This window comes from Procambarus clarkii, chromosome 85 (genome assembly GCF_040958095.1).
Source record: "Procambarus clarkii isolate CNS0578487 chromosome 85, FALCON_Pclarkii_2.0, whole genome shotgun sequence".
Taxonomy (NCBI): domain Eukaryota; kingdom Metazoa; phylum Arthropoda; class Malacostraca; order Decapoda; family Cambaridae; genus Procambarus; species Procambarus clarkii.
In genome coordinates, this window is record NC_091234.1 from 16,435,461 (window position 1) to 16,463,171 (window position 27,711).

Consider the following 27,711-nt stretch of genomic DNA (forward strand, 5'->3'; position numbering starts at 1 on the left):
GGCACATAATGGGCTCAGGGACTGAACCCCACAATTCATTTAGCTAAGCAAGTTACAATCTTGATGAGCTAGTTACAAAATTCAATATAAGTCATCACATCAACAATGGGTTCGAGATCGACCTCAAGTACAGGTTCTAAATTAAGCAACTGACATATGTGGAGAGCTAGTGTCAAAATTTATATGTTTGTCCTGCACACCGCCCCCCATCCAGTGGGCAGCGGTGGATAGGTTACAATCACTTAGTTACTACCTACAGTTAGCAAACTGGGGATATTTGGCTAAAATTTCTGGTAGCAGATCATTTTGAATGAAATATTGACACATCGCTGGAACATTGGTTATAGAATTGTCTCTAAATTCACGTATCTTTTCGCACTCCATCACATAGTGACGGAGAGAGTGGTAGTTTATTGTGTACCCTATACTCATCCTGTGAGTATAGGGTACAAAATGAGTTCATTTGTACTCCATACTCATCAAGAAGTATATTTTACCAGCATTGTAATATAAATTAAGAATAAAGGCATAATCTTATTATGTACCCATAATAAAAATAAGAGCCATCACACTATAATTTTCATGACAAACGGCCTAGACTCCACTTCCGCCTTCGACAAGCTGCTGCCGGAGGTGGGTATAGTTTATTGTACACTCCCGCACCCCCAGTCCTGGGAAGAGGGGCATTCGAATGTGGACATATGAACCATTACCCCCAACCCTTCCCTCTTAATAATAATTGAAACACTACACTACACACTATATGTTCATTTAATATTTCAAGTATAAGACTCAAGATATATTTAGGATTTAACGATTTAACATTGTCTCAATCATACCTTTATTGCACTTTATCATCATTATTTACAGAAAGAAATTAACATAAAAATGTAGTTAATTTTAACATACAAAACCGAATTTGAACATTGTTAATTTTGATGCAGGATCACTATTAATAAGAACTTAATTATAAACCACAATATGTTGTATATCATCAGAAATTTGGAAACATAATATATATATATATATATATATATATATATATATATATATATATATATATATATATATATATATATATATATATATATATAAATGTATATATATATATATATATATACACATATATATATATATATATATATATATATATATATATATATATATATATATATATATATATATATATATATATATATAATATATATATATATATATATATATATATATATATATATATATATATATATATATATATATATATATATTATATATATATATATATATATATATATATATATATATAAATGGAAATTTAGCACATTTAAATAATGTTATTAAGCTTAAGAATAAATTACATAAAATTAACATAGTAAAATGACTGGGATACAGATGGATCAGTAATCACATTACAAGTCCAATTATTTCCTAACTGAAGTCTGTAACGCACTATCATGTCATATTTCATAATACAAATTAGGTAAGAGATATGCAATATCTCCGGGAGGGAGGCTCCCTGGATATCTGTGGAGGTGCGTGGAGGTCCCCCTGGAGGCCCAAAAGGCCTCCTGGTCGTCCCTAAAGGCCCATGGAGGCCACCCGAATGTTCCTGGAGGAATTACCGTTTGTCCTGGCGCCATCTATGTTTTGACAGCAGTACTACTAATGTTCCCACGTTATATGATGATCTCTATACGGGTGTTACGGTCAGTTGCTCTTCTATGTTTATGGACAACGCAGGTGATTTGAGGCAATTTGCGGAACGAGTGAAATAGTATCGACGCGGTGAGTGATGGAGGAGGATATATACTGCTGTGTACTCGACCAGCGGGTGAGAGGTAAGTTATATCGAACAACTATGGGGAATAGATGGGTTATTTTAAGCGTAGAATGTCAGGTAACCGGTAACTACACAGATGGGGTAGTGTTTTTTTAAGTGTTTATTTACTAAAGTGGAACATTACATTATGCCTTTAGCTGAACAAGTCTACTGGTGGGGGAAGTAGACTGGTTTTATGAAAGTATTTTACCTAAATATTTGTATTTGGTTAACTAGTTCAGCCGTTACCAGGGAGGGTGTTCCTTTAATCTAATCTAAAAATTCTAGCCGGACAAAGTGATTTAAAAAAGAAATTGAATAGAACGAAGTGGTTTGCCAAGGTGCTTAACATTTAGTTTAGTTCACTTACTACTTGCTTAAAGAATGCAAGTTTATCATATTGAATTTACCGTAGTTTTACTGCATTTAATATACAGTTTTTACCCTATTTAATTATGTCTGGTAAAGGCCGGTCGTGGAAAGTTCCTAATATAGCAAGTTTTAAAGGAAAAGTTTGAGTTAACTTTAACGCTTAAGTTAGTGACCAATTAGCTTAGTCTATTGTGAGGAAAGTTACTAGAATCTAACATGGCAAGTGCCATTTCTCTACTTTTTGAGAAACATGACTAGATACATGAATCGCATAGTTTTATTACTAAATGTTCATGGATTAGGTTGCATAGTTGAGGAAATGGTGATAAGGTTTGTGATTTTGTGTACCTTGACTTCATCAGAGATTTTGATAGTGGCGCAAAATTGATAGGGGCTCGGATCATTGGGAATGCTGACTGAAGTTGATTAGGTCATGGCTATACCAAAGGAAATTAGTATAAATGGGGTTAAGTTGGAGGAAGTGTTGTAAGTAGTGCCTAAAAGCTCTCCTTGGACCTCGGTTATTCGCAAGATTATGGTTTAGACTGCAATAGTTGCCGAATTGGCAAATAAAAAATACCGATGCCCTATATAGTTTTGAAATGGTTAAGACTACCAGATGCAGTTTAATGCTGACAAATGTAAGGTTTGGAGGCTAGGTAAAGATGAGATAGATGTTGTAGATTGTTAAGAGTATTAAATTTTTTGCAGGTGGTAAATTCTCCCCGAGGTGGCACTGCTCTCCAGCCTGGGATGTTGATTGGTGAGTCTTCAACTGCCTCCCAACATGGTAGTGAGGTCCTGAGCTGACATGCAGTGAGGAATGTGGAAAGCTTCCTGAATTGGCACATGGTATGCCTCCCCTACCAGCAGCTGGCACAAATGTTCCAGCTAAGTGGATGAAGCCCACACTAAAATGTAAGTGGTACAGTAAATGGACACCCCCCCCCCCCTCCCTTTTGACACTGAACAGTTGGAAAGGGGGGGGGGGGAGAAAATTACTAAATTTAGTAAAATCACATTGTCTTGGTAGTATAGTTGGGTTAATTATGAATTTTCAGACTAAAAAGCTTGGTACATAATTCAACAGAATAAATTTGTCCTAGTAGTAAGCAGTGGTTGCAAAAGAATAAATTGTATATATGTTTTGTATTGCTTTTATTCAAATGTTATACATGGTTCTTAAATTAAAGTTTGTTTGCAATGTTCCAGAAAAATGTTCATGACTAAAGTTGTTGGAAAATAAAATTTGTATAGGATGTTGACTTGAAATGACTATAGCTCTGTTTGTAATTAAGATGGGACAAAAAGATACTTAGTGTGCCATTTAAAACAGCAACTGTTAAACTGGTGGTTCAGGTATGAACAAAATAACATCGCTATGCATATAACTTTTTAGTAATATTTACTGTTCACATGACAGGTTGTGGAAGGTCCTGGCAACAAAGAGCTGCAGGAAAATACTTGCAGATCTACAGTAAGTAGTGTTGTGTACATTGGAATTAGAGGGTAGAAGTTAATTGCTAAAAACCTATTAAATATTAGGGTATGGAAGTCTAGGCTTAGGCTAGTGGGTACAATATGTGCAAGTTTAGTCCTTTCAGGAATGTATTTAATAGAATGGTATGTTGAAATTGTGAAAATTGCAATGTGGGGCATTAGATCTTAAACAGCATAGTTGAGGGTGTTTTATTAATAATTTTAATGAAATATAAATCTTGTTTAGTTAACATTAAATGTTTGTTAAATACGCTTTAATCTATAAATGTATAACACTGTTAAGGGTAATCATGAGTCAAAGTTAATGGCAGGAAAAGTTTTGTTCTAAGTGATGGTATTTTTCCCTTGAAAGTAAAAAAAAAAATATTCAATGTTTACTTTAGCTTGGTTTTAAATTTATATAGTTTTCCAGAATGTGGTTTGGAAAGTCCAGAAGTCCCTCTGTCAGTTGGAAGAGTTAAACAGAATCAGGTGAGTTGTAGTAAAGGTTAATCTGAATAGATTTGCATAAAAGTAAAAAAAATAGTATTAACTTAAACAATATAGCATTGGCTAAAGATAAATGTAAATTGCCATTGAAGTGCAGTTTTGGATAGTTTCTCAAATGACATTTACTGAAACTTGGCAAATTGATTCCATATATATTTATATTGCTAAATTAGATCTTTACTACTGCTACTAGAATATGTAGGAAAGGTAAATTTGTTAAAGAAATTTTTTCCATCTGAATTTGTAAAGTACTGAATGCTAATTTGAAAAGTAAAGAAAGATTGGCTTTAAATCTGAAATTAATTTGAAATATTTTTTCAGGTGAAAGTGATTATGATGCATGGACTGGCTTGGAGTGAGGCTCCTTTACTCTGCAAAAGGAAATCTACAAAAGTGGGTGAGTTTGAATTTGATGTTTTAGCTATATCAATGACCTAATCTTAATTCTCTTATCTAGTCCATTTATAGGTGTGTAACCATGTCCTACTGTTACAACCCACAGGGATTGATGCAGTTTGTACTGATCCTACCCCATTTCATAAAAGGGGACCAGGCAGTCCTGCAGATTTTCCTGGCATGGCTTTTTCAGAGCTTTGCTCTACTACCCATCTAATAGATGGACTAGATTTGCTTAGGTGTAGGGACCCTTAACAATGGTTACATTGTTAATTCTCACAGGGCTTGTTTGCTGAATGGGTGGATGCATCTAAAACTTTAGTGCCTGGCATGCATTGTACAGTGCTTTGAGTAAAGCATATGTACAATGTGTTGAGGGCACTAAAGTGGTGGATGTAATGTTCCCATTCAGGGAACAAGCTCTGCACTGAAATCAGAGGAAGGGATAGGCCTTGCTGAGCCTATCTTAAAAGATAGGATGTTAGGATTTTTTTGACTTATTATTAAGCATTGGTGATAATAAAAGTAGTGTCCCTGTTTAATGTTTATTGTTCTTTTACAGGTGATTGTCTCTGGAGTTGTCTTGGCCTTTTGGATCTTCTGTTCATCTAGGAGCATCTGGCCCACAACCTGAAACAGTAATAAATATTAGATGTTATAAATACTATATGTAAAACTTATTAAATAAAACAATTTTAATGAAACTACTATATATACTTTATCCTGAAATTATGCTGGAAATTATTGTTTACTACTATTGATGCAATGTTTAAACATCTGAAATTTTTTTACTTTGAAAATAAATACTTGGTAAAATTTACACCTATTTGTAACTTGTTACATAGGTGCATGCAAAATGCATTGAAAAGATGTAAAAGTGGACTACCTATTCAATTTACATAAACTAGCAAATATTGCAAATTAGTCTGAAATATTGAAGTGGAAGAAACTTCAGTCAATATTTTAGTTTTTATATTTGAAAGAATTTAAAGCTATGCAACACCTAAGCTTTGTACAAATTATGATTAAATTAACTAAAGATCATTGTTAAATTTACAAAACATTAGAAAAGTGACACTGAAGCATCTATACAACATGGTTTTCACAGTCTTTGGTAACTTAAATTTAATCAAAGCTCTTAAATGATTTGTCTGCCAAACGTCAGATATTCTGAAATATTTTACCTATATTAAAACCATCATTGTTTGAAAGGGGCAAAACAGATTACTGTCAATTAGTTTGACCTAACATTTGCAAGGTCCTGAAGGAATGGAATTTTTTTTTTTTTTTTTTATAACTGTTTGCTAAAAACAAACCCTGCCTAATGAACCTGCTCATTTTTTTTAGAAATGGTAATTGCAACATTACCAAAGACCATTGTTTTAATAGCCAAAGTACCAAATGAAAGACCAAGAAGCAACAAACAGGTACATGGTAGAAAGGACAAAAGAATGGTTACGAGGACCCTTAAAGAAATGACTGGGGAAAAATGCTGTCATACCACAAGGGGTCTTAACCCTTGTCATTTACATCACTGACATTAATCTAAATATTACCAACTACAAAAATTGCTGATAACATGTTATTAAAAAAATAAAGAATATAATATTGAGGCCTTAATGCAGATCTCTAACTCTACAAATAGTAACAAGACTGGCAATTTCTTAAAACAAACAAATCCAAGACCTTGCACGTGAGCCAGAACAATCCATATCACAACTACCACATAAAATGAAACAACAATGAAGGTAAGGTAATTACCAAAAGAAGGCACCAAAGTGCGAAATAATCAGAGGGCGCTAAATATCACCAAGAATGCCAATACGAGAACAAAAACGCACAAGGCGAACGATATCAAAAGTATCCGATTCACCTAGAATTCTATTGAGGGACAAGTGACTGCGAGGGACGGTCGGAAAGCAAAAGACACGCTCGTCCTGGAAGTCAGGACATTCAACAAGGATATGCACAACTGTTAGAGGGACAACGCAATTCGGACAATAAGCAGCAGGGCGGCGCTCCATTAAGTGACCGTGGGTTAAGCGGGTATGACCAACCCACAGCCGTGCCAAAGCAGTGTCCCACCGCCGGTTACGGTGGTAGGAGGAAGGCCACGGGGACACACTAAGTTTGAGAGTATGCAGCTTGTTACCAACCACAGAGGACCAACAACCCTGCCAACAGGGAAGAATGAATAACAGGATAAAAGTTGGAATAAGGAATACCTTTATGGGAGATGGGACAAGAACGGATAGCTTCCTTGGCGGCAGCATCCGCACGCTCATTGAAACACCAATATGGCTGGGAACCCAGCAAAACTCTACTGATTTAAATTTACTAGAAATAAGAAACAGCCAATGTTGAATCTCAATGACCACCGGATGGACAGGATTAAAGGACCCTAGAGCCATGAGGGCACTACGAGAATCAACTACAACCACAAAGGTTGTGGTTGTAGTTGATTCTCTATCCGCTCCCCAAGAAGTATGGGACAAAACCTTAAGGAGGTTAAGGGCCTTAGAGCATTCAACTCGGAGGCAAGAGATAAGGCTGACCAAGACAAACGAGTGTCAAACACTAACCCCAAAAGCTTCGCGGAATCCCTGTACACAATGAGATGACCATAAAGCAACAACAATGAAGTAAAGGTCCTTTCAGTAAGAATCTATCATTCACTGAAAGTTGCTGCAGTTAAAAATAAAAGAAAATACAAGTCCCTAGAAATAAACAAGCAACCATTTTGACTAAGGAAAAGAAGGTAGTTATTCTACTGTATAAATCTAAGTATTCACTTAGATCAGGGGTCTCCAAACTATGGCCCGCGGGCCACATCCGGCCTGCCACATAATTTCATCCGGCCCTCCAAACAAATCCCTGTGTGGTGGCCTTGAAAAAATAATTATGGTACGAATGGCATCGCAGAATTATTCAAAGCTGGGGCTGCTGACTGGTGGCGCTCAACCCGAGTCAGTTTTCCTCTCTCTCGATAGTGTGACGCACAGATACTAATACTGGTAGGTATGTGTTGTGCATTACAACCAATCAGTTGTGTATAACTGTACTGTATATTGTGGGGATGGAGGGCGAGTGGGGCTTCGCTGCTTCCGTTTCAGGGAGCACAAACACTGTACAATATTCTTTTCTCTGTACTTTGACAATGCCTTTATCTTAGTTATACAAAATAGCAATAATACTATTGTAGCCAAAAATATTGCATGTTTAAAATAGTTAAAATGATAACCATTAAGTTTATCAACGAAAGCTGTTGCCATAATATTTACCACTTTATAATAATATGCTATGCTTTTTAACACCACATACAAGCTGTTTTTTTCCTGTAGAATTTATTTCATTTATTTTACCCTTATGTTTTCAGATATGGAAAAGATAAAGAAAAGAAAAGTGGACATTGAGTGCCGTCGGTTCAATGACGAATGGAAGATAAAGTACTTTTTTGTGATAGCAAATGATAAAGCTTTATGCATAATATGTAGAGACAGTGTTGCTGTTCTGAAGGAATACAATATTCGTCGGCACTATGAATCTAAACGTGGCTCAAGTTATTCTCACATCACAGGAGCAGAACGCACTAAAAAGTTTGAATCATTTCAGCACAGTCTGCATTCTCAACAAGCTGTTTTCAGTAAGAAAAAATCTGAAAATGAAACTTCAACTAGAGCCAGTTACAAAGTTGCCTATGTGTTGGCTAAAAAAGGAAAACCTTTCACTGATGGTAGTATCATAAAAGAGTGTATAGTGGAAGCAGCAGGAGAGGTATGTCCAGAAAAAGTAAACCTCTTCAAAATGATAAGTCTTGGGTCAAATACTGTTGCTCGTAGAATTGAAGATTTAGGAGGCGACATAATTCGGCAAATAAAGGAAAAAAACAAAAAGATTTTGTTGGTATTCTCTTGCGTTGGATGAATCAACTGATGTGTGTGATACTTCTCAGCTCTTAGTATTCATTCGTGGTGTTGATAGTGAATTTAATGTGAACCAAGAATTAGCATCAGTTCACAGCATGCACACCACAACAACTGGAGAGGACATTTTCAATGAACTAAGTAAAACTATGACAGAATATAACCTGGAATGAAAACAAGTGCAGTGTGTGACAATTGATGGAGGAAAGAATATGTCTGGGACAAAGAAGGGTTTGGTTGGGCAAATTACAACAGCTTGTGAGGTTGGAGGCTCAAAACCCATTTTTCTGCATTGCCTTATCCATCAACAAGCATTGTGCCTAAAATATGTTGATATGTCTTGTGTCATGAAACCTGTTGTTTCTGTGGTTAATTTCATTAGATCTCATGCACTCAACCATCGCCAGTTCCGTGATTTCTTGAAAGAAATTGATGCGGAGTTTGTTAACTTGCCTTATTATACAGCAGTTAGATGGCTTAGTTGTGGAAAGGTTTTGCTGCATTTCTTTGAGCTCAGATTAGAAATTGATTTATTTCTCACAGAGAAAAATAACCCTCAGCCATTATTATCAGAATGTGAATGGATTTGGAAATTGGCATTTTTTGCAGATATGACAGGTCATATGAATAACTTGAATCTGAAATTGCAAGGCAAAACAAATTTGATCAGTGACTACTTTGTTCATGTCAAGGCATTCAGAGCAAAACTTGCACTACTTGAAGGCCAGGTGAAGGTTAAGAATTTTGCTCATTTTCCATGTTGTGAAAAATTTCATGCAGGAAGTAAAGTTGAATTTCCTTTTTCATTTGCAAATGAAATAATTTCAGATTTGAAAAAACAGTTTCAGAAGCGATTTGCTGACCTTGATGCCAAAGCAAATGAAATCAGGCTCTTTCATAATCCATTTGACTGCAATGCTGAAAATCTTCCAACTCAATTTCAAATGGAAATTATTGATCTCCAGGCAGATGACAGACTGAAAGATAAGTATAGAGAAGGAAATCTGATTGAGTTTTATAAATGCCTGCAGCCAGATCAGTTTCCAAATTCGATAAAGTTTGCTTGTAGTTTTGTGTCCATTTTTGGTTCAACATACTTGTGTGAACAAACTTTTTCCAAAATGAAGTATGTGAAATCTAACTATCGAGCAAATTTGTCTGATGATCACTTGAAATCAATTCTTACAATTGGCTCATCTAATCTGGAACCTGATTTTAATGAAATTTTGAAGTCAAAACAACAGTATCATTCGTCACACTAATTTGGTTGCATAAAACTAAAGGCAGGAATCTATTTAGTTTACCCTGATTTTTTCCAAAAAGATATGTTTGAATTTTTCCATGTTTATACTTTAATATTTGAGGAAATTAAATTACTGGCACTGATTTGTTTTTTGTTTTTTTTTCATTTTTTATTCCTCCGGCCCGCATAAATATGGGAAATATATAATGTGGCGCTTACATTGAAAAGTTTGGAGACCCCTGACTTAGATAACTGTATCCAAGCATAGAGGTTCCCCCCCCCCCCCTTCCCTTTCAGAAAAACATCTACTTTCGAAAAAGTTTAACATTGCCCAACAAAAATGATTCCAGAACTAAATTGCCTAATACCAGGAACAACTGAGAGCCATGACAAACACTGCAACCCTCTCCTACCCCCAAGTCTTATGCTATTTATGATCCAAGGTAATTTGACATACTATACTGTACTTCCTACAGACGAGTCTAGTGAGAGGGTGATCTCCTGGCGATTAAATTGAAGCACGATACAGGTGTCAACGAACATCAGTCAGCCCACTTGTCAGCACAGTGGATAACTAATGACATCATAATCTGCAGTGTTGTATGCCTCCCTGTGGCCATTTAAATCAATAAAACACAGGGTTGTGGCAATGTTTACAGCATAAGGCAAGGTATAGAGGAATCCTGGAATGCCATGTAATGTGTAGTCCTTGAATGTGCTTTAGGCAACCAAATTGAATAACAACATTTCTGGTGTTCGGCTATATAATCCGAGTTTCTCATTCGGTATGATGTTTTAAACCTAAATAGGAATTCACTTTAAAGGTCAATTTATTTGCAAAGTGCTAACCAGATTCCAAATTACTGAGCTCTGAAAATACTACAAGGCAAGTTTAACCGAATGAGTGTTTGCCTATCCATACCCCCATGAGGTATGTGACAACACTGAATAAAGAAAGGGTCTTTGAGCATTCACCGTGCAGGTATTAATATAATTGTACAATGGTGCTTGGTGGATGATATTTCCTATTAAAACTCATTGGACAACTGTTTGTATTAGACATTTTAAACCTACAAATGGTAGCCCTAGATATCGCACTACAGTATTAATTACAAGATGAACAATGTAAAATCAATACCACAACAGCAAAGGATGACAATGGCTTTTCAACAACCGACAAACACACAGGTCTAACACCAGCCATCCCGAGAGAGGACGTCCCAAGCATGTACACCCCACAACTTTACATCACCTTTGCTACCTCACGCGAGCACGCAACAGCATGAGGATGCCATACTCCCAAACCAACTCCATGCACTTTGAGGCTTTAACAACTCAACATTTAAAAAGTTGATTTAAAAAATCAAACACCTGAATTTTTCCCGAATTAAATTTACTAGGGAAATGCACACCAAGCCATGAAACTTACAATGAAGATGAACAAACTACACACAACTGTCACCAAACTTCCACATACCACCCCCCTCTCACTCCTGCCCTCCCTCCTTAGGTGCTCTGATTGGCTGAGCACCTGAGCCACCACCACTCGCCTCTTGTTGTGAGAGCCTAAAGCATGTTTGGTTGCACTTTAAAAGTTCCCGAGTGTACTCGCCTAATTGTGAGTACCGCCTGCCCGGTTCACCATTTTGTTTTTCAATCTACCTCAATTTACCCCTTTACAGTCAAATATTATGCAAAATTCTGTTTAAGACTTGTCCCTTCTTAACTTAAATAACTGCTTTGGCCATCTGCAATCTTTCTAGGTGGGTAAAAATGACTCTTGAGGCCAGAAAGGACTTATCACACGGCGATCATAACAATACGGTACACACACAAAATCACAACCTGATATACACCGAGCAGAAAATCCACTGGAGCTGTGATGCGACGTAAACCCTTGCCCAAGGCACTGGCAGCTGCATACTCTACCACAGTATATTACTGACTTTGTAAAAGTCTTACAACCGGATTTCCCCATAAATCACAGCAAGTTTTGAGGCCCCTCCTTGAGTCAACGTCTTACGTAAGACCTACAAGCACTCAGGTGAAGGCTGAAGAAGCAGTTCAACACCATACGCCCCAACTTCAAATACACAGTTGAGAGGCGGGACCAAAACGTGATTTTCTGTGTGTGCCTGAAGTTGGGGCATACGGTCTTGCTTCACCCTTCACTTTACCCTTCACCGGCGTACTTCAGGGGTTTTATTTAATACTTGGACTGGCTTCAGTAGGGCCTCCAGAATTTCTGTGGCTTCACAAGTGTCACGTGAATCCCCTGCATAGCAGTGGAACTGCCTTTTCCCTTCACCTTCAATACCTCTGCACTGGAAGTATACATCTACACCAGCCCAGAAGAGTCATCAGTCCTGCCACCTCTCCATACCCCCCAGGGCCTGGCACGGCCTGGTACGACTCAGAGGCAAGCCGGGCGCCACTGCTAACTGGCAGTTTGTCCCCACAAACAAGCAGTTAGCCGCCTTCAACTGACAGTGGTACAGCTCAACACAAAGGCACCGCCAGCCACAACGAGCATTTTGCTAGTTGACCGGATGTCCACCTCGTGTTGACACTGGATGAGTCATCACCGCCGGACTATATAAAGAGCGCTGCCTCCCTGGAGAGGCAATCTCTCCCTTAGTGCTCTAGGATCACCTTGGTGTCTCTAACCCGTCGTCCACTTCCAGCCAACGTCGTGTGACTGATGCCATGGTGGTATGGTAGCTGTCTTCAGAACACCAGTATATCTTCATACTTTTATTCATTGCTTATAGTTTATTTTTTGCATTTAAGGTCATACTAACTTGTTCACCTTTGCATTACATGATAGTCAAGTATTGTCATGTGTTATTTTTGTTCATTACTATTTCAGTAAATTGTTTAATTATTTATTTGATAATTTTCATTTGTTTCCACCTGCAACTTACACACTGCAAGGCCAATACCAGCATTTCTTTCATTTATGTGAGGGAGAGCCATACCATCTTGGTTCAGTATAGCTGTGATACCATAACCCGTCACACAAGATATCCAGTTGTAAGACTTTTACCATCAGTGGTGGTAGAGTATGCAACTGGCAATGCCTTTGTTACAGGTTCGCTTCATCTCACAGCCCCAGTGGATTTTCTCACACATTTGAATACATGAAACAACTTTATTTGATACATTCCAAACCAAAGTACTGTACAGTACAGTAATTATCAAACCATCAAATGTGTGGGATAATCATAGTGCGCTAAATATCACTAACGTCGCCAATACAAGAACAAAAACGCATACGGCGAACAATATCAAAGGTATTGAATTTACCAAGAATTTTATCGAGGGACAATTGATCCCTCGATAAACAATTCCCGACAATGGTCGGGAAGCAAGACACGTAAGTCCTGGAAGTCAGGACATGTAGAGACAACGGTTTGGACAATAAGAAGCAGGGCAGCGCTCCATTAAGTGCCTGTGAGTTAAACGTGTATGACCAATATACAACCTCGCCAGAGCCGTTTCCCACCACCAACTACGGTGGTAGGAGGAAGGCCACGGGAACACACTACTCTTAAGAGCACGCAATTTGTTACCAGTAACCGAAGACCAACAACCCTGACAACGGGCAAGAATGGGGAAATGAATAACTGGGTAAAAGTCATAATAAGGAATACCTTTACGGGAGATGGGACAGATGCGGATAGCTTCCTTAGCGGCAGTGTCCGCACGCTCATTTAAGAACGCACCAATATGGGTGGGAATCCAGCGAAATTCCACTGTCTTAAATCTATTGGAGATAAGAAACAGCCAATGTTGAATTTCAACTACCAAAGGATGGACTGGATTAAAGGATTCTAGAGCCATGAGGGCACTGCAAGTGTCAACTACAAACACAGAGGAGGATTGACAGCGAGAAAAGAGTTGATGAAGAGCATAGAGAATAGCATAAAGTTCTGCCATGAAGATGCTAGTCTCCGGAGGCAGGAGACACAAAGGTGCAGTCAGGAAAAACAACAGAGTAGCCTACACCATCTGCAGACTTAAGACCCATTGGTGAAGACAGAAATAGAGTGGAAGTGTGAAGAAAAGTGTTCAAGGAAAAGGTGATTTAGAACTGTAGGAGGGGTAAAAGTTTTAGTCATGTGGGTCAAGGCTTACAGAATTTAGGAACGGGGACCCCTCCATAGGGGCAAAGATGGAATGACACGAGGGGAAATATTGGTAACACAAACTGAAAGAGCATTTTGTAAGAGAGACAACCGTACAGAAAGAGATAGGTGGTGAAGGGGAACAGGAACCACAGGATGGGTAAAGGTCAAGGCATGACATAAGCAAGAGTGAGGGTGCTGTAAGGACCGTGCAAGGTGGAGAAGACAGTAGCGATCATGGCGATCCTGTAGAAACAGGACGCCAGTTTCAACATACAGGCTTAGGGTAGGTGTCGAAGGAAAGGTACCAGAGCCGAGCCGTAACCCAGTATGATGCAGTGTGTCCGGATGGTGAAGGGTAGAAGGAGAAGCAGACGAGTAAACGGGGCCATAATCGAGTTTAGACAGAACGAGAGAGGAATGTAAAGAGAGGAGCAGTGTCGATTAGCTCCCCAAGAAGTATGGGACATGACCTAAAGTTAGTTAAGGGCCTTAGAGCATTCAACTCGGACGTAAAAAATATGGGGCGACAAAGACAAACGAGTGTCAAAGATTAGCCCTAAAAGCTTTAGCAGATTCTTTGTACAAAAGGGGATGACCCCTGTTACCTAACAGTAAATAGGTATCTGGGAGTTAGCTGTTACAGGCTGCTTCCTAGGGGGGTGCGTGTGTGGGAGAAAAAAAAATTTAGTAGTTAACCACTGAACTGCTCTGTCTCCAAATAACACCCTGGTGCACAAGAAATAAATTCTTTCCAAAAATTTTGTTTCTCTTCTTATATTGTTAAAATGCAGAGTCTGATCACGGGGAAACTAAACAAAAAATATTGTATGTGACTTACTTTAGCTGCGATGGAGCTGGGAAGTTGAGCAAATTATGGGCGCTGAGCGTTGGAGCGATGGGGGTCTGTCGGCCCCGCCACCCCGTGCGACGGCAGTTGCTGCGAATAAAATGTTGCGCAATTATTTTGAAGTTTCTCATTCATTTCTTCTTTTTTTTTGCTGTAATATTATTTAAAAGTGTGTAATTTGTGGAATTTATATAATTCAAAGTATAGAACATCGCTATGCTCAAAATTATGGGCCTCATATATGCGACATATTCTACAATCAAACAGTGTTTTTGCTGTTATTACACTATATACACACATTGTATATACCCATCTACGTATGTATTCACCATAACGATCCACTATGTTGGTATGGTGAGCCCAAAAAACATGAGTGAGCTGCCACACCCTGCCAGTCCTCCCTCCCTCCTCCAACACATTACTCGCCAACATTCCTCCTCCCAAAATACTGTTATTGTGTTTATTACACTATTTACACACGTTATGTATAAGTATGTACATGTTTTATTCATGTACATACGTACATACTTCCATCTCCTCACCTCTCTCTCTTGCCTACTTAATGCTCTTGCTTCCCTCATCTCATCACAATCGACTTTATAATGGTCCAGGACGGATCGAAATGTCGTCGTCTATTCAATTTCCAGTGTGTGGTTTGGTCAACAATGAAATCTTCATGCAAGATCTTATAAAGAAAACCCCTAGAACGAGTTTTGTAGATACGAAAGAGTTTAAGGTGAGTAGGGGATGGTTTGAGAAATTTTGAAAAAAGACGTGGTATTCATAGTGTTGTGAGGCATGGTGAGGGTGCCAGCTCAGACAAAGTAGGGGCTGAAAGATTTGTTCATGATTTTAAAGATTTTGTAGATACTGTATTGATGGATATATTCCACAACAAGTGTTTAATTGTGAGGAGACATGGCTATTCTGGAAAAAATTGCCGAAGAGGACATACATTACCCAAGAGGAGACGTCACTGCCCGGACACAAGCTAACTTGGGCTAACTTGTGTCAGGATAGGCTAACTCTTGTGCTGTGTGGCAATTTGAAAATTAAACCCTTGCTCGTGTATCATTCCGAAAATCCAAGAGTTTTAAAAAATATATGATGTGCAGAAAAACTGTGATGTGGAGTGGTTTGCCCTGCCACCAAAAAATATCTGCAAGAGAAAAGTTTGACACTCAAGGTCCTGCTTCTCGACAATGCTCCTGCTCATCCTCCAGACTTGGAGGATGCATTGTTGGGGCCACTTTTTTTTTTTTTAGGGATATTCCTACATGAGCCCTGAGTTTCTGGCTAATGTACCAATGACATGAAGGAGGAGTTTTCAACCTACCTTGTGTTAGGTGTGCAGAGGTCAATGGTTGAACATAATGTCAGGAGCAAAGGGGGGCCTTTGCCTCTTCGAACACAATTGCGACCATCTTCATCTCTTCGAACTATCCTAAATGCTCTCTTCACCTGTCTGACCAAATTGGGTGTCCAGACCACCTTTGAATCTGAAATTGTAAAATAAATAGCAATTTCAGAATATTCAGTCCATTTATACTAACAAAATTATACATACAGTACTGTAATTGAAATTTTACAGAATGATAAAGGCAATTTAGCAACTTTGTTAAAATGCACATGGGGGAAATACATGAAAATAGGTTAATATTGTTTGTAAGGTTGATGGGAAATGTTTATTACTTTTATGATTTAAAAGATGTATAGCCCTAATACTCCATCCTGGGTGCATTCCACCAGGTAATGACCACAGCAAAAGTTTTCCACGAGGCTCTATTGTCACACAAACTTTTCACATTTTCAAACTTGATTCATCTTTTCCCCCCCCCCTCGTTCCAGGGGTTTTCTTTAAAAGGTCTTCATGCAAATGCCTTGGTTTCTCACAAATGATGGCCTCTGAAATGCTATCACCTGCTAACTCTTTGTTGTGTATCCAAATTAATAAAAACTTTTTAACATCCTCAAGTGTTTGTGTTCTTTGTTTCGGGATTGTTGATATGCCTTTTGCCACTTTAATGTTCATAATGTCCTTTTCTTAGCAAGTACAGTGCATATTGTTGACATAGATTTGTTGTACTGCCTAGCTAGTTCAACAACCCGTGCACCATTTTGATGTTTATGAATGCTCTCTTGTTTTTCCTCTATGGTCATTCTCACATGTGTTTTCTTGGCTTGAACCTTACCACTGGCTTTCTTGGGACTCATGGCAAGATATATCATAACAAATTTTATGTTCAAATAGCCAAAAATCCCAAAACAAATGTAATGCTTTACAAAGAATTCAGGCGCGATACTTACTAGGCAAGAGACACTGGTAAACTGAGGCGCGATCACCATGCCACCACGCGCTAGGTCAGCCCATACGTATATCAACAAACTCCTTTCCCGAGGCAAAGTTTGTAACCCGATTCAAATTTTTCGAAGAAATTAGGCTCGTAACCCGAAAAGTTCATAAATATTCATTCGTAAGTCGAGGTGTCACTATATATAACTAAAAAATTAAACTCAGGATTACTTTCAACCCCCACCCCGTTTGCTCGACTCCATTGCCACCTACCTTCACCCCCCTCTATGATGTACTCTTCCATAGACACCTACCTTTGCCCCCCTCCTCCCCTCTACTCCTCCATCATCACCTACCTTCACACCCCCTCCCTTCTCCTCCTCCATCGTCACCTTCCTTTCACCCTCCTCTATGATGTACTCTTCCATAGACACCAACGTTCACTGCATATAATGCTCCCCTCTACTCCTCCATCGTCACCTACTTTCACCCCCCCCCCCCTCCGCTCTACTCCTCCAGGGTCGCAGACAATTTCACGAGCGTGAGAACTACGAGTTCTCTAACTACTCTCACACTCCTACTCTCTCACCAGTGAGGGGGAGGGAAGGAGGGAGGAAATGAAGGAAGAAAGGTGGGGGAGAGAGAATAGGCAGGGGGGAGGAGGGCCTAGATACATTTCTTCCATATAGATAGGTAGACTGAGGGAGAGCTGCTTGCCAAGAGCCCTATCAGACAGGCTTCCTATTCCTCAACCCTCCCTAATATGCCACATCCTGGTCAGGACAACTTGCTCGAATGTTATTCTTGGTGTGACTCGAGAACTGACCTCGAGGCGGGGCATGGGCATGGATTATCTCCCTGGGGCACGCACCTCCCTGCCCCAGCTCTCTCTTTCTCACATAATCTATCAAGGGTCTAACATGAGGTCATTGTGCCTACCAGAAGCGTATATGTCCAAGGCTGGCCACCTGTCTGGACCATTCAAATGTATAAACACGTAATTAGTCTATTAAAATTATATATAATGCTACAATTATAAATTAATTTGTTCATGGTCATTCGTTTATCAGTATTTTAATATGAGGTATATATACGCATGTATGTATACGTTGACGTACACATATATGATTATGTGTATAGAATGATTATGATTATGTGTAATCATATATGATTATATCTAATGGAATGCATTAGTAAGTGATGTGGTGGAGGCTGACTCCATACACAGGTTCAAGTGTAGATATGATAGAGCCCAATAGGCTCAGAAACCTGTACACCTGTTGATTGACGGTTGAGAGGTGGAACTAAAGAGCCAGAGCTCAACCCCAGCAAGCACAATTAGGCGAGTATATGAATGAATGCACATGTACACTTTCAAATGAATTAAGATACCTTGAGATACACAATGACTTAGTTTAAATAGTTTAAACACATTATGGTACTGATTTTGACATGCTGATGTCTGGAAGGGAGAGGGGGTGTGGGGGGTTATTGTCTGAGGTGGAGGACCAGAGGAGGGGGTCAGTGGAAGGATGGTGGCTGGAGGGATGCCATTGTTCTAATGGTTATGAAAACAATTATTGATGGCAGGAATTCAGTGGGTGTGTACTTCACCCGCACCATCACCATACTGTGCCCTGCTACAACCCCCCCCCCCCCACTCCACCCATGCTGTGTGCGGCGTATTACACATTATGGGATAACCGACTGTCTGTCCATTCCTGTCTGCTCGTTATGCTGCCCTTCCTTTTGAAAATTGTCTGCTTTATCGACTTCCTTCAAGACCACACATTAGCCTCTTATCACGCCCTCTTACCACTCTCAGGGAGCCGGCTCTTCTATACAATAGTTACCACTCAGTCCCCAAGGTGAAAGTGTGTCCGGGCATATGACTTGTTACGTGTACTTATTTGCGATTCGTTTGGGCTGTCATGTGTGGTGATTAGTGTTGGGTAAGGCTAGGCCAGGTCAGGTCAGACTAGGCCAGGTCAGACTAGGCTAGGTAAGGCTAGGCCAGGTCAGGTCAGACTAGGCCAGGTCAGACTAGGCTAGGCCAGGTCAGGTCTGGCTAGGCCAGGTCAGGCCAGGCCAGGCTTGGCAGGGTGAGAGAAGTAAAGCGGCAGGTACTTACGTTTCCGAGAAAGTAGCGGCGGTAGTATATTGTTGATTTAGATTCGACGACATCCTGAAGCTAGTTAGTGGCGGCCTCATCGCTCTCTTCTTCTTGATAGTAGGTGCAGTTTGCATGAAGGGTTTGTCCTCCCGATGACTGCACCAGTACAGATGTTGGTAGAGGCGTTTATGTTGAAGATGATAAGAGTTTCAAAAGTGCTTGTTGCGTTGTGCTGTAGACAGAGGAGCGGCGACTAAAACAGAGGTGGATGTTAGAGGGAGACTTGCCGCACCGTAGGGCGGTGTGTTGTGTTTATGGCGTCAGCTGATCCTTGGTGTTGCGACGAAACATTTGTTTTCTGTGTTTAGCTGTTGGTGGTGCCAGGTATAAATGTGGCGCGGGTCAGATGTGACCCAATTTGTTGCCCATTCCGTGGGGGGCAGGGAAAATGATTAGAGGCGCAAATATATGATAGGCTCAGCTAGGTGATTAGCTAAGCAAGTTACAATCTTGTTAAGCTATATAGTTAAATAGCCCGTGCTACTTGGAACTTGTTCCGAGTAGCTGAATCTATAACAACAACTGTATATATGCTACTGTTACCTGCGGTAAGTGGTGAAAAATCTCCCTCAATCCTGAGCACTCCAGGTGCAAACTCTGTGACCAAGAACTGGGTCATGATATCACACACTAGATTTCACCTAATGCCCCTGTTCACCTAGCAGCAAATGGGTACCCCTGGAGTTAGACAACTGTTATGAGGTTGCATCCTGGGAGGGCAGACCATGAGGCACCTCGATACAAGTCTAGAACATATACAGTATATACTCAGGCTTCTTGTCCCCGACAACACATTAATTCCGCTGTTGATTGGCCTAGCTTAAGCCTAATACCAAAGTCAGATAAAGACACAGTAAGCTCTTGGGGCTGGCCGAGGCGAGCTGCTTTAGTGTACAAAATATATTTTTCTCCTAATTCTGATACAGTGTAAATGACACCTATAATAATTACATACATTTTATTTATTCATACAATTTTATTCATATTATTTTTTCCAGATACAAGGAGCGACATTAATAGCTTGTATTTTTAGTTTTTACACAGGTAAGAACAAGGAGCAGAAAAGTTCTGATTCCTGTTACCAGGCTGAGAACTTTTCCCTTCCCATAGCTCATGGTAAGCCTTAGCCTACCATATCGTTTCCGTTAAGTGTATTACTGTCCACACTACGCCTTGCCTCCTGTCTTCTTCGTTTCTTCTTATTCCTTGTCAGAACTTCTAGATACTCGCCCTCCTCGTCTGACTGGCTGCTTTCAGAGGCCATGTTAATAACGTCGTGAGAAGTAGCCATGTCTTCTGGTGACTGAGTCTCCATCTCAGTACCCAGCATGGGGGGAGGGGGGGGGAAGGTGCGGAGCAGGTATCTTGACCCGACCGCGTCCCAGGTAAGACTATCTCGGACATTTGTATAGAGCACTGATGATGGATAATAAGACCTGTTATTTTTTAGTATTTTATTGCTTACCTTAAACATTACATTTCCTCCAAGGTCAGGATCTCTAAACTTGGGAGGGATCGTAGTTTTAAAAGTACTCGTTACGAATGGTTCGTAACTCCTCTCTGTCTTTCTCTCTTTGACCTACTCACTCTCTCTTTGTTGACCTACTCACTCTCTCTCTTTGTTGACCTACTCACTCTCTCTCTCTCTTTGTTGACCTACTCACTCTCTCTCTCTTTGTTGACCTACTCACTCACTCTCTCTTTGTTGACCTACTCACTCTCTCTCTCTCTCTCTTTGTTGACCTACTTTCTCTCTCTGTGTTGACCTACTCTCTCTCTGTGTTGACCTACTCTCTCTCTGTGTTGACCTACTCTCTCTTTGTTGACCTTCACTCTCTTTGTTGACCTACTCACTCTCTCTGTTGACCTACTCACTCTCTCTCTTTGTTGACCTACTCTCTCTCTCTTTGTTGACCTACTCACTCTCTCTTTGTTGACCCTCTCTCTCTCTCTTTGTTGACCACCTCTCTCTCTCTTTGTTGACCTCTCTCTTTCTCTCTTGTTGACCTCTCTCTTTCTCTCTTGTTGACCTCTCTCTCTTTCTCTCTTGTTGACCTCTCTCTCTTTCTCTCTTGTTGACCTCTCTTTCTCTTGTTGACCTCTCTCTCTTGTTGACCCCTCTTTCTCTCTTGTTCACCTCTCTTTTTCTCTTGTTGACCTCTCTTTTTCTCTTGTTGACCTCTTTCTCTTGTTGACCTCTCTCTTCCTCTCTTGTTGACCTCTCTCTCTTTCTCTCTTGTTGACCTCTCTCTCTTTCTCTCTTGTTGACCTCTCTCTCTTTCTCTCTTGTTGACCTCTCTCTCTTTCTCTCTTGTTGACCTCTCTCTCTTTCTCTCTTGTTGACCTCTCTCTCTTTCTCTCTTGTTGACCTCTCTCTCTTTCTCTCTTGTTGACCTCTCTCTCTTTCTCTCTTGTTGACCTCTCTCTCTTTCTCTCTTGTTGACCTCTCTCTTTCTCTCTTGTTGACCTCTCTCTCTTTCTCTCTTGTTGACCTCTCTCTCTTTCTCTCTTGTTGACCTCTCTTTCTCTCTTGTTGACCTCTCTCTCTTTCTCTCTTGTTGACCTCTCTCTCTTTCTCTCTTGTTGACCTCTCTCTCTTTCTCTCTTGTTGACCTCTCTCTCTTTCTCTCTTGTTGACCTCTCTCTCTTTCTCTCTTGTTGACCTCTCTCTCTCTTGTTGACCTCTCTCTCTCTTGTTGACCTCTCTCTCTTTTGTTGACCTCTCTCTCTTTTGTTGACCTCTCTCTCTTTTGTTGACCTCTCTCTCTTTTGTTGACCTCTCTCTTTCTCTTGCTGACCTCTCTCTTTCTCTTGCTGATCTCTCTTTCTCTCTTGCTGATCTCTCTTTCTCTCTTGCTGATCTCTCTTTCTCTCTTGCTGACCTCTCTCTTTCTCTCTTGCTGACCCCTCTCTCTTGTTGACCTCTCTCTCTTTCTCTTGCTGATCTCTCTCTCTCTTGCTGACCTCTCTCTTTCTCTTGTTGACCTCTCTCTTTCTCTTGCTGATCTCTCTCTTTTTCTCTCGCTGACCCCTCTCTTTCTCTCGCTGACCCCTCTCTTTCTCTTGCTGACACCTCTCTTTCTCTTGCTGATCTCTCTCTCTCTCTCTCGCTGACCTCTCTCTTTCTCTTGCTGACCTACCTCTCTCTCTTGTTGACCTCTCTCTTTTGCTGATCTCTCTCTTTCTCTCTTGCTGACCTCTTTCTCTTGCTGACCTCTCTCTTTCTCTTGTTGACCTCTCTTTCTCTTGCTGATCTCTCTTTCTCTTGCTGATCTCTCTCTTTCTCTTGCTGATCTCTTTCTCTCTCGCTGACCTCTCTCTCTTGCTGACCTACCTCTCTTGTTGACCTCTCTCTTTTGCTGATCTCTCTCTTTCTCTCTTGCTGATCTCTCTCTTTCTCTCTTGCTGACCTCTTTCTCTCTTGCTGACCTCTTTCTCTCTTGCTGACAGAGAGGTCAGCAAGAGAGAGAGGTAGGTCAGCCAGAGAGAGAGGTAGGTCAGCAAGAGAGAGAGAGAGAGGTAGGTCAGCAAGAGAGAGAGAGGTAGGTCAGCGAGAGAGAGGTAGGTCAGCAAGAGAGAGAGAGAGAGGTAGGTCAGCAAGAGAGAGAGAGGTAGGTCAGCAAGAGAGAGAGAGGTAGGTCAGCAAGAGAGGTAGGTCAGCAAGAGAGAGAGGTAGGTCAGCAAGAGAGGGAGAGGTAGGTTGGTCAGCAAGAGAGAGAGAGAGGTAGGTTGGTCAGCAAGAGAGGTAGGTCAGCAAGAGAGAGGTAGGTCAGCAAGAGAGAGAGGTAGGTCAGCAAGAGAGAGAGGTAGGTCAGCAAGAGAGAGAGGTAGGTCAGCAAGAGAGAGAGGTAGGTCAGCAAGAGAGAGAGGTAGGTCAGCAAGAGAGAGAGAGGTAGGTCAGCAAGAGAGAGAGAGGTAGGTCAGCAAGAGAGAGGTAGGTCAGCAAGAGAGGGAGAGGTAGGTAGGTCAGCAAGAGAGAGAGGTAGGTCAGCAAGAGGTAGGTCAGCAAGAGGTAGGTCAGCAAGAGGTAGGTCAGCAAGAGAGAGGTAGGTCAGCAAGAGAGAGAGAGATAGGTCAGCAAGAGAGAGAGAGGTAGGTCAGCAAGAGAGAGAGGTAAGTCAGCAAGAGAGAGGTAGGTCAGCAAGAGAGAGAGAGGTAGGTCAGCAAGAGAGAGAGAGGTAGGTCAGCAAGAGAGAGAGAGAGGTAGGTCAGCAAGAGAGAGAGGTAGGTCAGCAAGAGAGAGAGAGGTAGGTCAGCAAGAGAGAGAGAGGTAGGTCAGCAAGAGAGAGGTAGGTCAGCAAGAGAGAGAGAGGTAGGTCAGCAAGAAAGAGAGGTAGGTCAGCAAGAGAGAGAGAGGTAGGTCAGCAAGAGAGAGAGAGGTAGGTCAGCAAGAGAGAGAGAGGTAGGTCAGCAAGAGAGAGAGAGGTAGGTCAGCAAGAGAGAGAGAGAGGTAGGTCAGCAAGAGAGAGGTAGGTCAGCAAGAGAGAGAGGTAGGTCAGCAAGAGAGAGAGGTAGGTCAGCAAGAGAGAGAGAGGTAGGTCAGCAAGAGAGAGAGAGAGAGGTCAGCAAGAGAGAGAGAGGTAGGTCAGCAAGAGAGAGGTAGGTCAGCAAGAGAGAGAGAGGTAGGTCAGCAAGAGAGGGAGAGGTAGGTCAGCAAGAGAGAGAGGTAGGTCAGCAAGAGAGAGAGAGGTAGGTCAGCAAGAGAGAGAGAGGTAGGTCAGCAAGAGAGAGAGGTAGGTCAGCAAGAGAGAGGGGTAGGTCAGCAAGAGAGAGAGAGGTAGGTCAGCAAGAGAGAGAGGTAGGTCAGCAAGAGAGAGAGAGGTAGGTCAGCAAGAGAGAGAGAGGTAGGTCAGCAAGAGAGAGAGAGAGAGGTAGGTCAGCAAGAGAGAGAGAGGTAGGTCAGCAAGAGAGAGAGAGAGAGAGAGGTAGGTCAGCAAGAGAGAGAGAGAGGTAGGTCAGCAAGAGAGAGAGAGAGGTAGGTCAGCAAGAGAGAGAGGTAGGTCAGCAAGAGAGAGAGAGAGAGGTAGGTCAGCAAGAGAGAGAGGTAGGTCAGCAAGAGAGAGGGAGGTAGGTCAGCAAGAGAGAGAGGTAGGTCAGCAAGAGAGAGAGGTAGGTCAGCAAGAGAGAGAGAGGTAGGTCAGCAAGAGAGAGAGAGATAGGTCAGCAAGAGAGAGAGGTAGGTCAGCAAGAGAGAGAGAGAGGTAGGTCAGCAAGAGAGAGAGGTAGGTCAGCAAGAGAGAGAGAGGTAGGTCAGCAAGAGAGAGAGAGGTAGGTTAGCAAGAGAGAGGTAGGTCAGCAAGAGAGAGGTAGGTCAGCAAGAGAGAGAGGGGTAGGTCAGCAAGAGAGAGAGAGTCAGCAAGAGAGAAAGAGAGAGGTCAACAAGAGAGAAAGAGAGAGGGGTCAACAAGAGAGAGAGAGGTCAACAAGAGAGAGCACTTCTCTCTCTCGTTGACCTCCTCTCTTGGTCTGTTGTCGTCTTGACGTCTCCCCACATACAGTGGGAGATGCCACGACCACACCACGTACAGTGGGAGACGCCACGACCACACCACGTACAGTGGGAGACGCCACGACCACACCACGTACAGTGGGAGATGCCACGACCACACCACGTACAGTGGGAGATGCCACGACCACACCACGTACAGTGGGAGACGCCACGACCACACCACGTACAGTGGGAGACGCCACGACTACACCACGTACAGTGGGAGATGCCACGACCACACCACGTACAGTGGGAGATGCCACGACCACACCACGTACAGTGGGAGACGCCACGACCACACCACGTACAGTGGGAGACGCCACGACCACACCACGTACAGTGGGAGATGCCACGACCACACCACGTACAGTGGGAGATGCCACGACCACACCACGTACAGTGGGAGACGCCACGACCACACCACGTACAGTGGGAGACGCCACGACCACACCACGTACAGTGGGAGATGCCACGACCACACCACGTACAGTGGGAGACGCCACGACCACACCACGTACAGTGGGAGATGCCACGACCACACCACGTACAGTGGGAGATGCCACGACCACACCACGTACAGTGGGAGATGCCACGACCACACCACGTACAGTGGGAGACGCCACGACCACACCACGTACAGTGGGAGATGCCACGACCACACCACGTACAGTGGGAGATGCCACGACCACACCACATACAGTGGGAGACGCCACGACCACACCACGTACAGTGGGAGACGCCACGACCACACCACGTACAGTGGGAGATGCCACGACCACACCACGTACAGTGGGAGATGCCACGACCACACCACGTACAGTGGGAGACGCCATGACCACACCACGTACAGTGGGAGACGCCATGACCACGCCAATGCGAAGGAGTCTACCCCCAGGTGGCCTTACATTCGGCAAAGCCACCTGAAGGACATGGTGTCGACTTCACTCCATGGAAAGAGGAAGGAACCGGGACAAGCCGTCTGCCAGAATGTGGACACACCTTGAAAGTTAAACCCCAGAGAGCTAAACCCCAAGAACTCGGCAGAAGAGCTACCCGGCGCAACCAACCCCAAAGCCACGGACCAAAGAGCCCCCACCCCCGTGACAGATAATGAAGCACGGAGGAACAGTTCAAATGGAGCCAGATCAAGGAGCCCCAAGGAAGCCGAATCCAAGCGCAGCGCCTACCTCACTGTGCTGTGAGCCCGACGGAAGGACGGACTCCAATGCCCCTGGCCAGACAGGTGAGCACTGGTCCCAAAACTCCAACCGAGAGTTTGAGGTGAGAGCTGGGGTGCCATAGGCACAATCAGAGAACATTGTATAAACATCAGAGGTCCACGGTTGTTCAACGTCCTACCAGCAACTATCAGAAATATTGCCAGAAACAACCATGGACATCTTCAAGAGAAAACTAGACTGTTTTCTCCAAGGAGTGCCGGACCAACCGGGCTGTGGTGGGTATGTGGGCTTGCGGGCCGCTCCAAGCAACAGCCTGGTGGACCAAACTCTCACAAGTCAAGCCTGGCTTCGGGCCAGGCTTGGGGAGTAGAAGAACTCCCAGAACCCCATCAACCAGGATAGACGAGGCGTTCTTGAACACATCAAGCGAGTGACGGGGAAGGCACCATGGCACCGAACCCTGAAAACCCCAAAGAAGCCGGTGATGCAGCAACAAACGCAAGAACACCAGGGTATGAACCAAATGGTCGTGAGCATGGCAAAAGAGGCGGCTCTGAAGATACCAAAACAGCCTCTGAGGCCAAAAATCTGCCCAATGGATAAACCTGAAGGGCAAAATTCAGGCTCCCGCACAGCTGCTTGAGCAACCCCCAAGGGACCCGGATCCCCCTCAAAAACAGCCGAAAGTGGGACTGCAGCTGGAGCAGTCCCACTTTCGGCAGTTTTCAACTCCTTCCGCAGGAGAGAGACGGACATAGTCCAAGAATCCCATGCAAGGCCCAGCTAAGTCCGAACCAGGGACGGAACCAACTGGATCTTCCGCTAATTTACCAAGAACCCAAACCCGGCAAGCTAGTTAAGAACCAGCTCCCAGGCTAGCAGACGAGCAGACCGGCTGGGAGCTTACATCAACCAATCATCGAGAGAGGCCGGCAGCCAGGATGACACCGGGGTCTCGAAACGCATCCAATCAGTGTAAGAGGAACCAAACTCAAACAAAAACCGGATCAAACACAGAGGTGTAAACTTTGTCCCCACAGGAAAACGAAATCCGAGAGGTGGAAAACCTTCGAAAAGACGAATCCGAAGAACCATAGGGCACCTGGAAAGGTACCTGGGTGGAGCCCTACCTACCACATCTGGTGGCAGATAAGACACACAATGTGAATGAAAAGATCTGTATTTTTTTTTTTTTTTAATAAAGACCTCTTATTGCTGTTTTAGCCCCATGGCTAAAAAAGCAATAATACAGACAGGATACCGATAGCCGTAGGCTTGGGAGCCGGACGGGCACACAGGGCACAAAAACCAGCGCGAATAATAAAAGAAAGAAAATCTAATGACCACTGTGTCTGTTAACACAAGACCGAGGGAATAAAATACATTAGTACCACAGTTGCGTACACCAGACAAGACAGGTAACCCAAGACTGGGAGACAGGAGCATAATTAGCCCAGTAGTGTGCACCCCAGGAGAATGACGGAGAAGAGGCGGACTCGAAGAGCCGAAGTGCAAGCACAAGAGGGTAACGAGACGAGTACAAACTTGCCCAATTGACCGACACCTCAGCAGTGATGCGGGAAACAAAAAACCTAGAGGACCTGGGTTTCACGTATTGGTGGTGGGGCTCGACCACCTCCGCGCCCGAATCTGAAGAGGCAGTCCCCGAAACCACCCGAGCCTCAATCCAATCTAAACCCCACCCCGACTCCGGAACCCTCAGATAGTTTGGAGCAGGAAGAAGGGAGAGAGGAGCAAGGCAAATGCACCCACCTGGAAAGGAACTGGGGGTGCAGACAGAATCAAATCCTGGGCCCTAAAATCCAAACAGGGTAGCTTGGGGGCCTCCAACTGGGC

General features: G+C 42.5%; 2 protein-coding genes across 3 annotated transcripts; one reads left to right on the forward strand and one right to left on the reverse strand.

Moving 5' to 3' along the window:
- The first annotated feature begins 1,328 nt into the window (after window positions 1–1,328).
- LOC138358668 (uncharacterized) lies at window positions 1,329–5,280 on the forward strand. 2 transcript variants are annotated; one of them, XM_069316749.1, is made up of 6 exons: window positions 1,329–1,838; window positions 2,903–3,109; window positions 3,615–3,668; window positions 4,104–4,162; window positions 4,502–4,577; window positions 5,139–5,280. In XM_069316749.1, the coding sequence occupies exons 2-6, from the start codon at window positions 3,046–3,048 to the stop codon at window positions 5,186–5,188; spliced, it is 303 nt and encodes a 100-aa protein (XP_069172850.1). In that variant the 5' UTR covers window positions 1,329–1,838; window positions 2,903–3,045; the 3' UTR covers window positions 5,189–5,280. The 2 variants fall into 2 exon arrangements, with proteins under 2 accessions (XP_069172850.1, XP_069172851.1); XM_069316750.1 differs by lacking the exon at window positions 1,329–1,838 and having other exon boundaries at window positions 2,143–3,109; window positions 4,096–4,162.
- Window positions 5,108–25,536, reverse strand: LOC138358704 (trichohyalin-like). The gene is made up of 5 exons (XM_069316861.1): window positions 24,682–25,536; window positions 19,144–22,515; window positions 16,056–16,218; window positions 14,711–14,809; window positions 5,108–5,206 (listed from the first exon to the last, which is right to left on the reverse strand). Exons 1-2 carry the CDS (start codon window positions 25,534–25,536, stop codon window positions 21,319–21,321), a joined length of 2,052 nt encoding a protein of 683 aa, XP_069172962.1. The 3' UTR covers window positions 5,108–5,206; window positions 14,711–14,809; window positions 16,056–16,218; window positions 19,144–21,318.
- Between the last annotated feature and the right edge of the window lie 2,175 nt (window positions 25,537–27,711).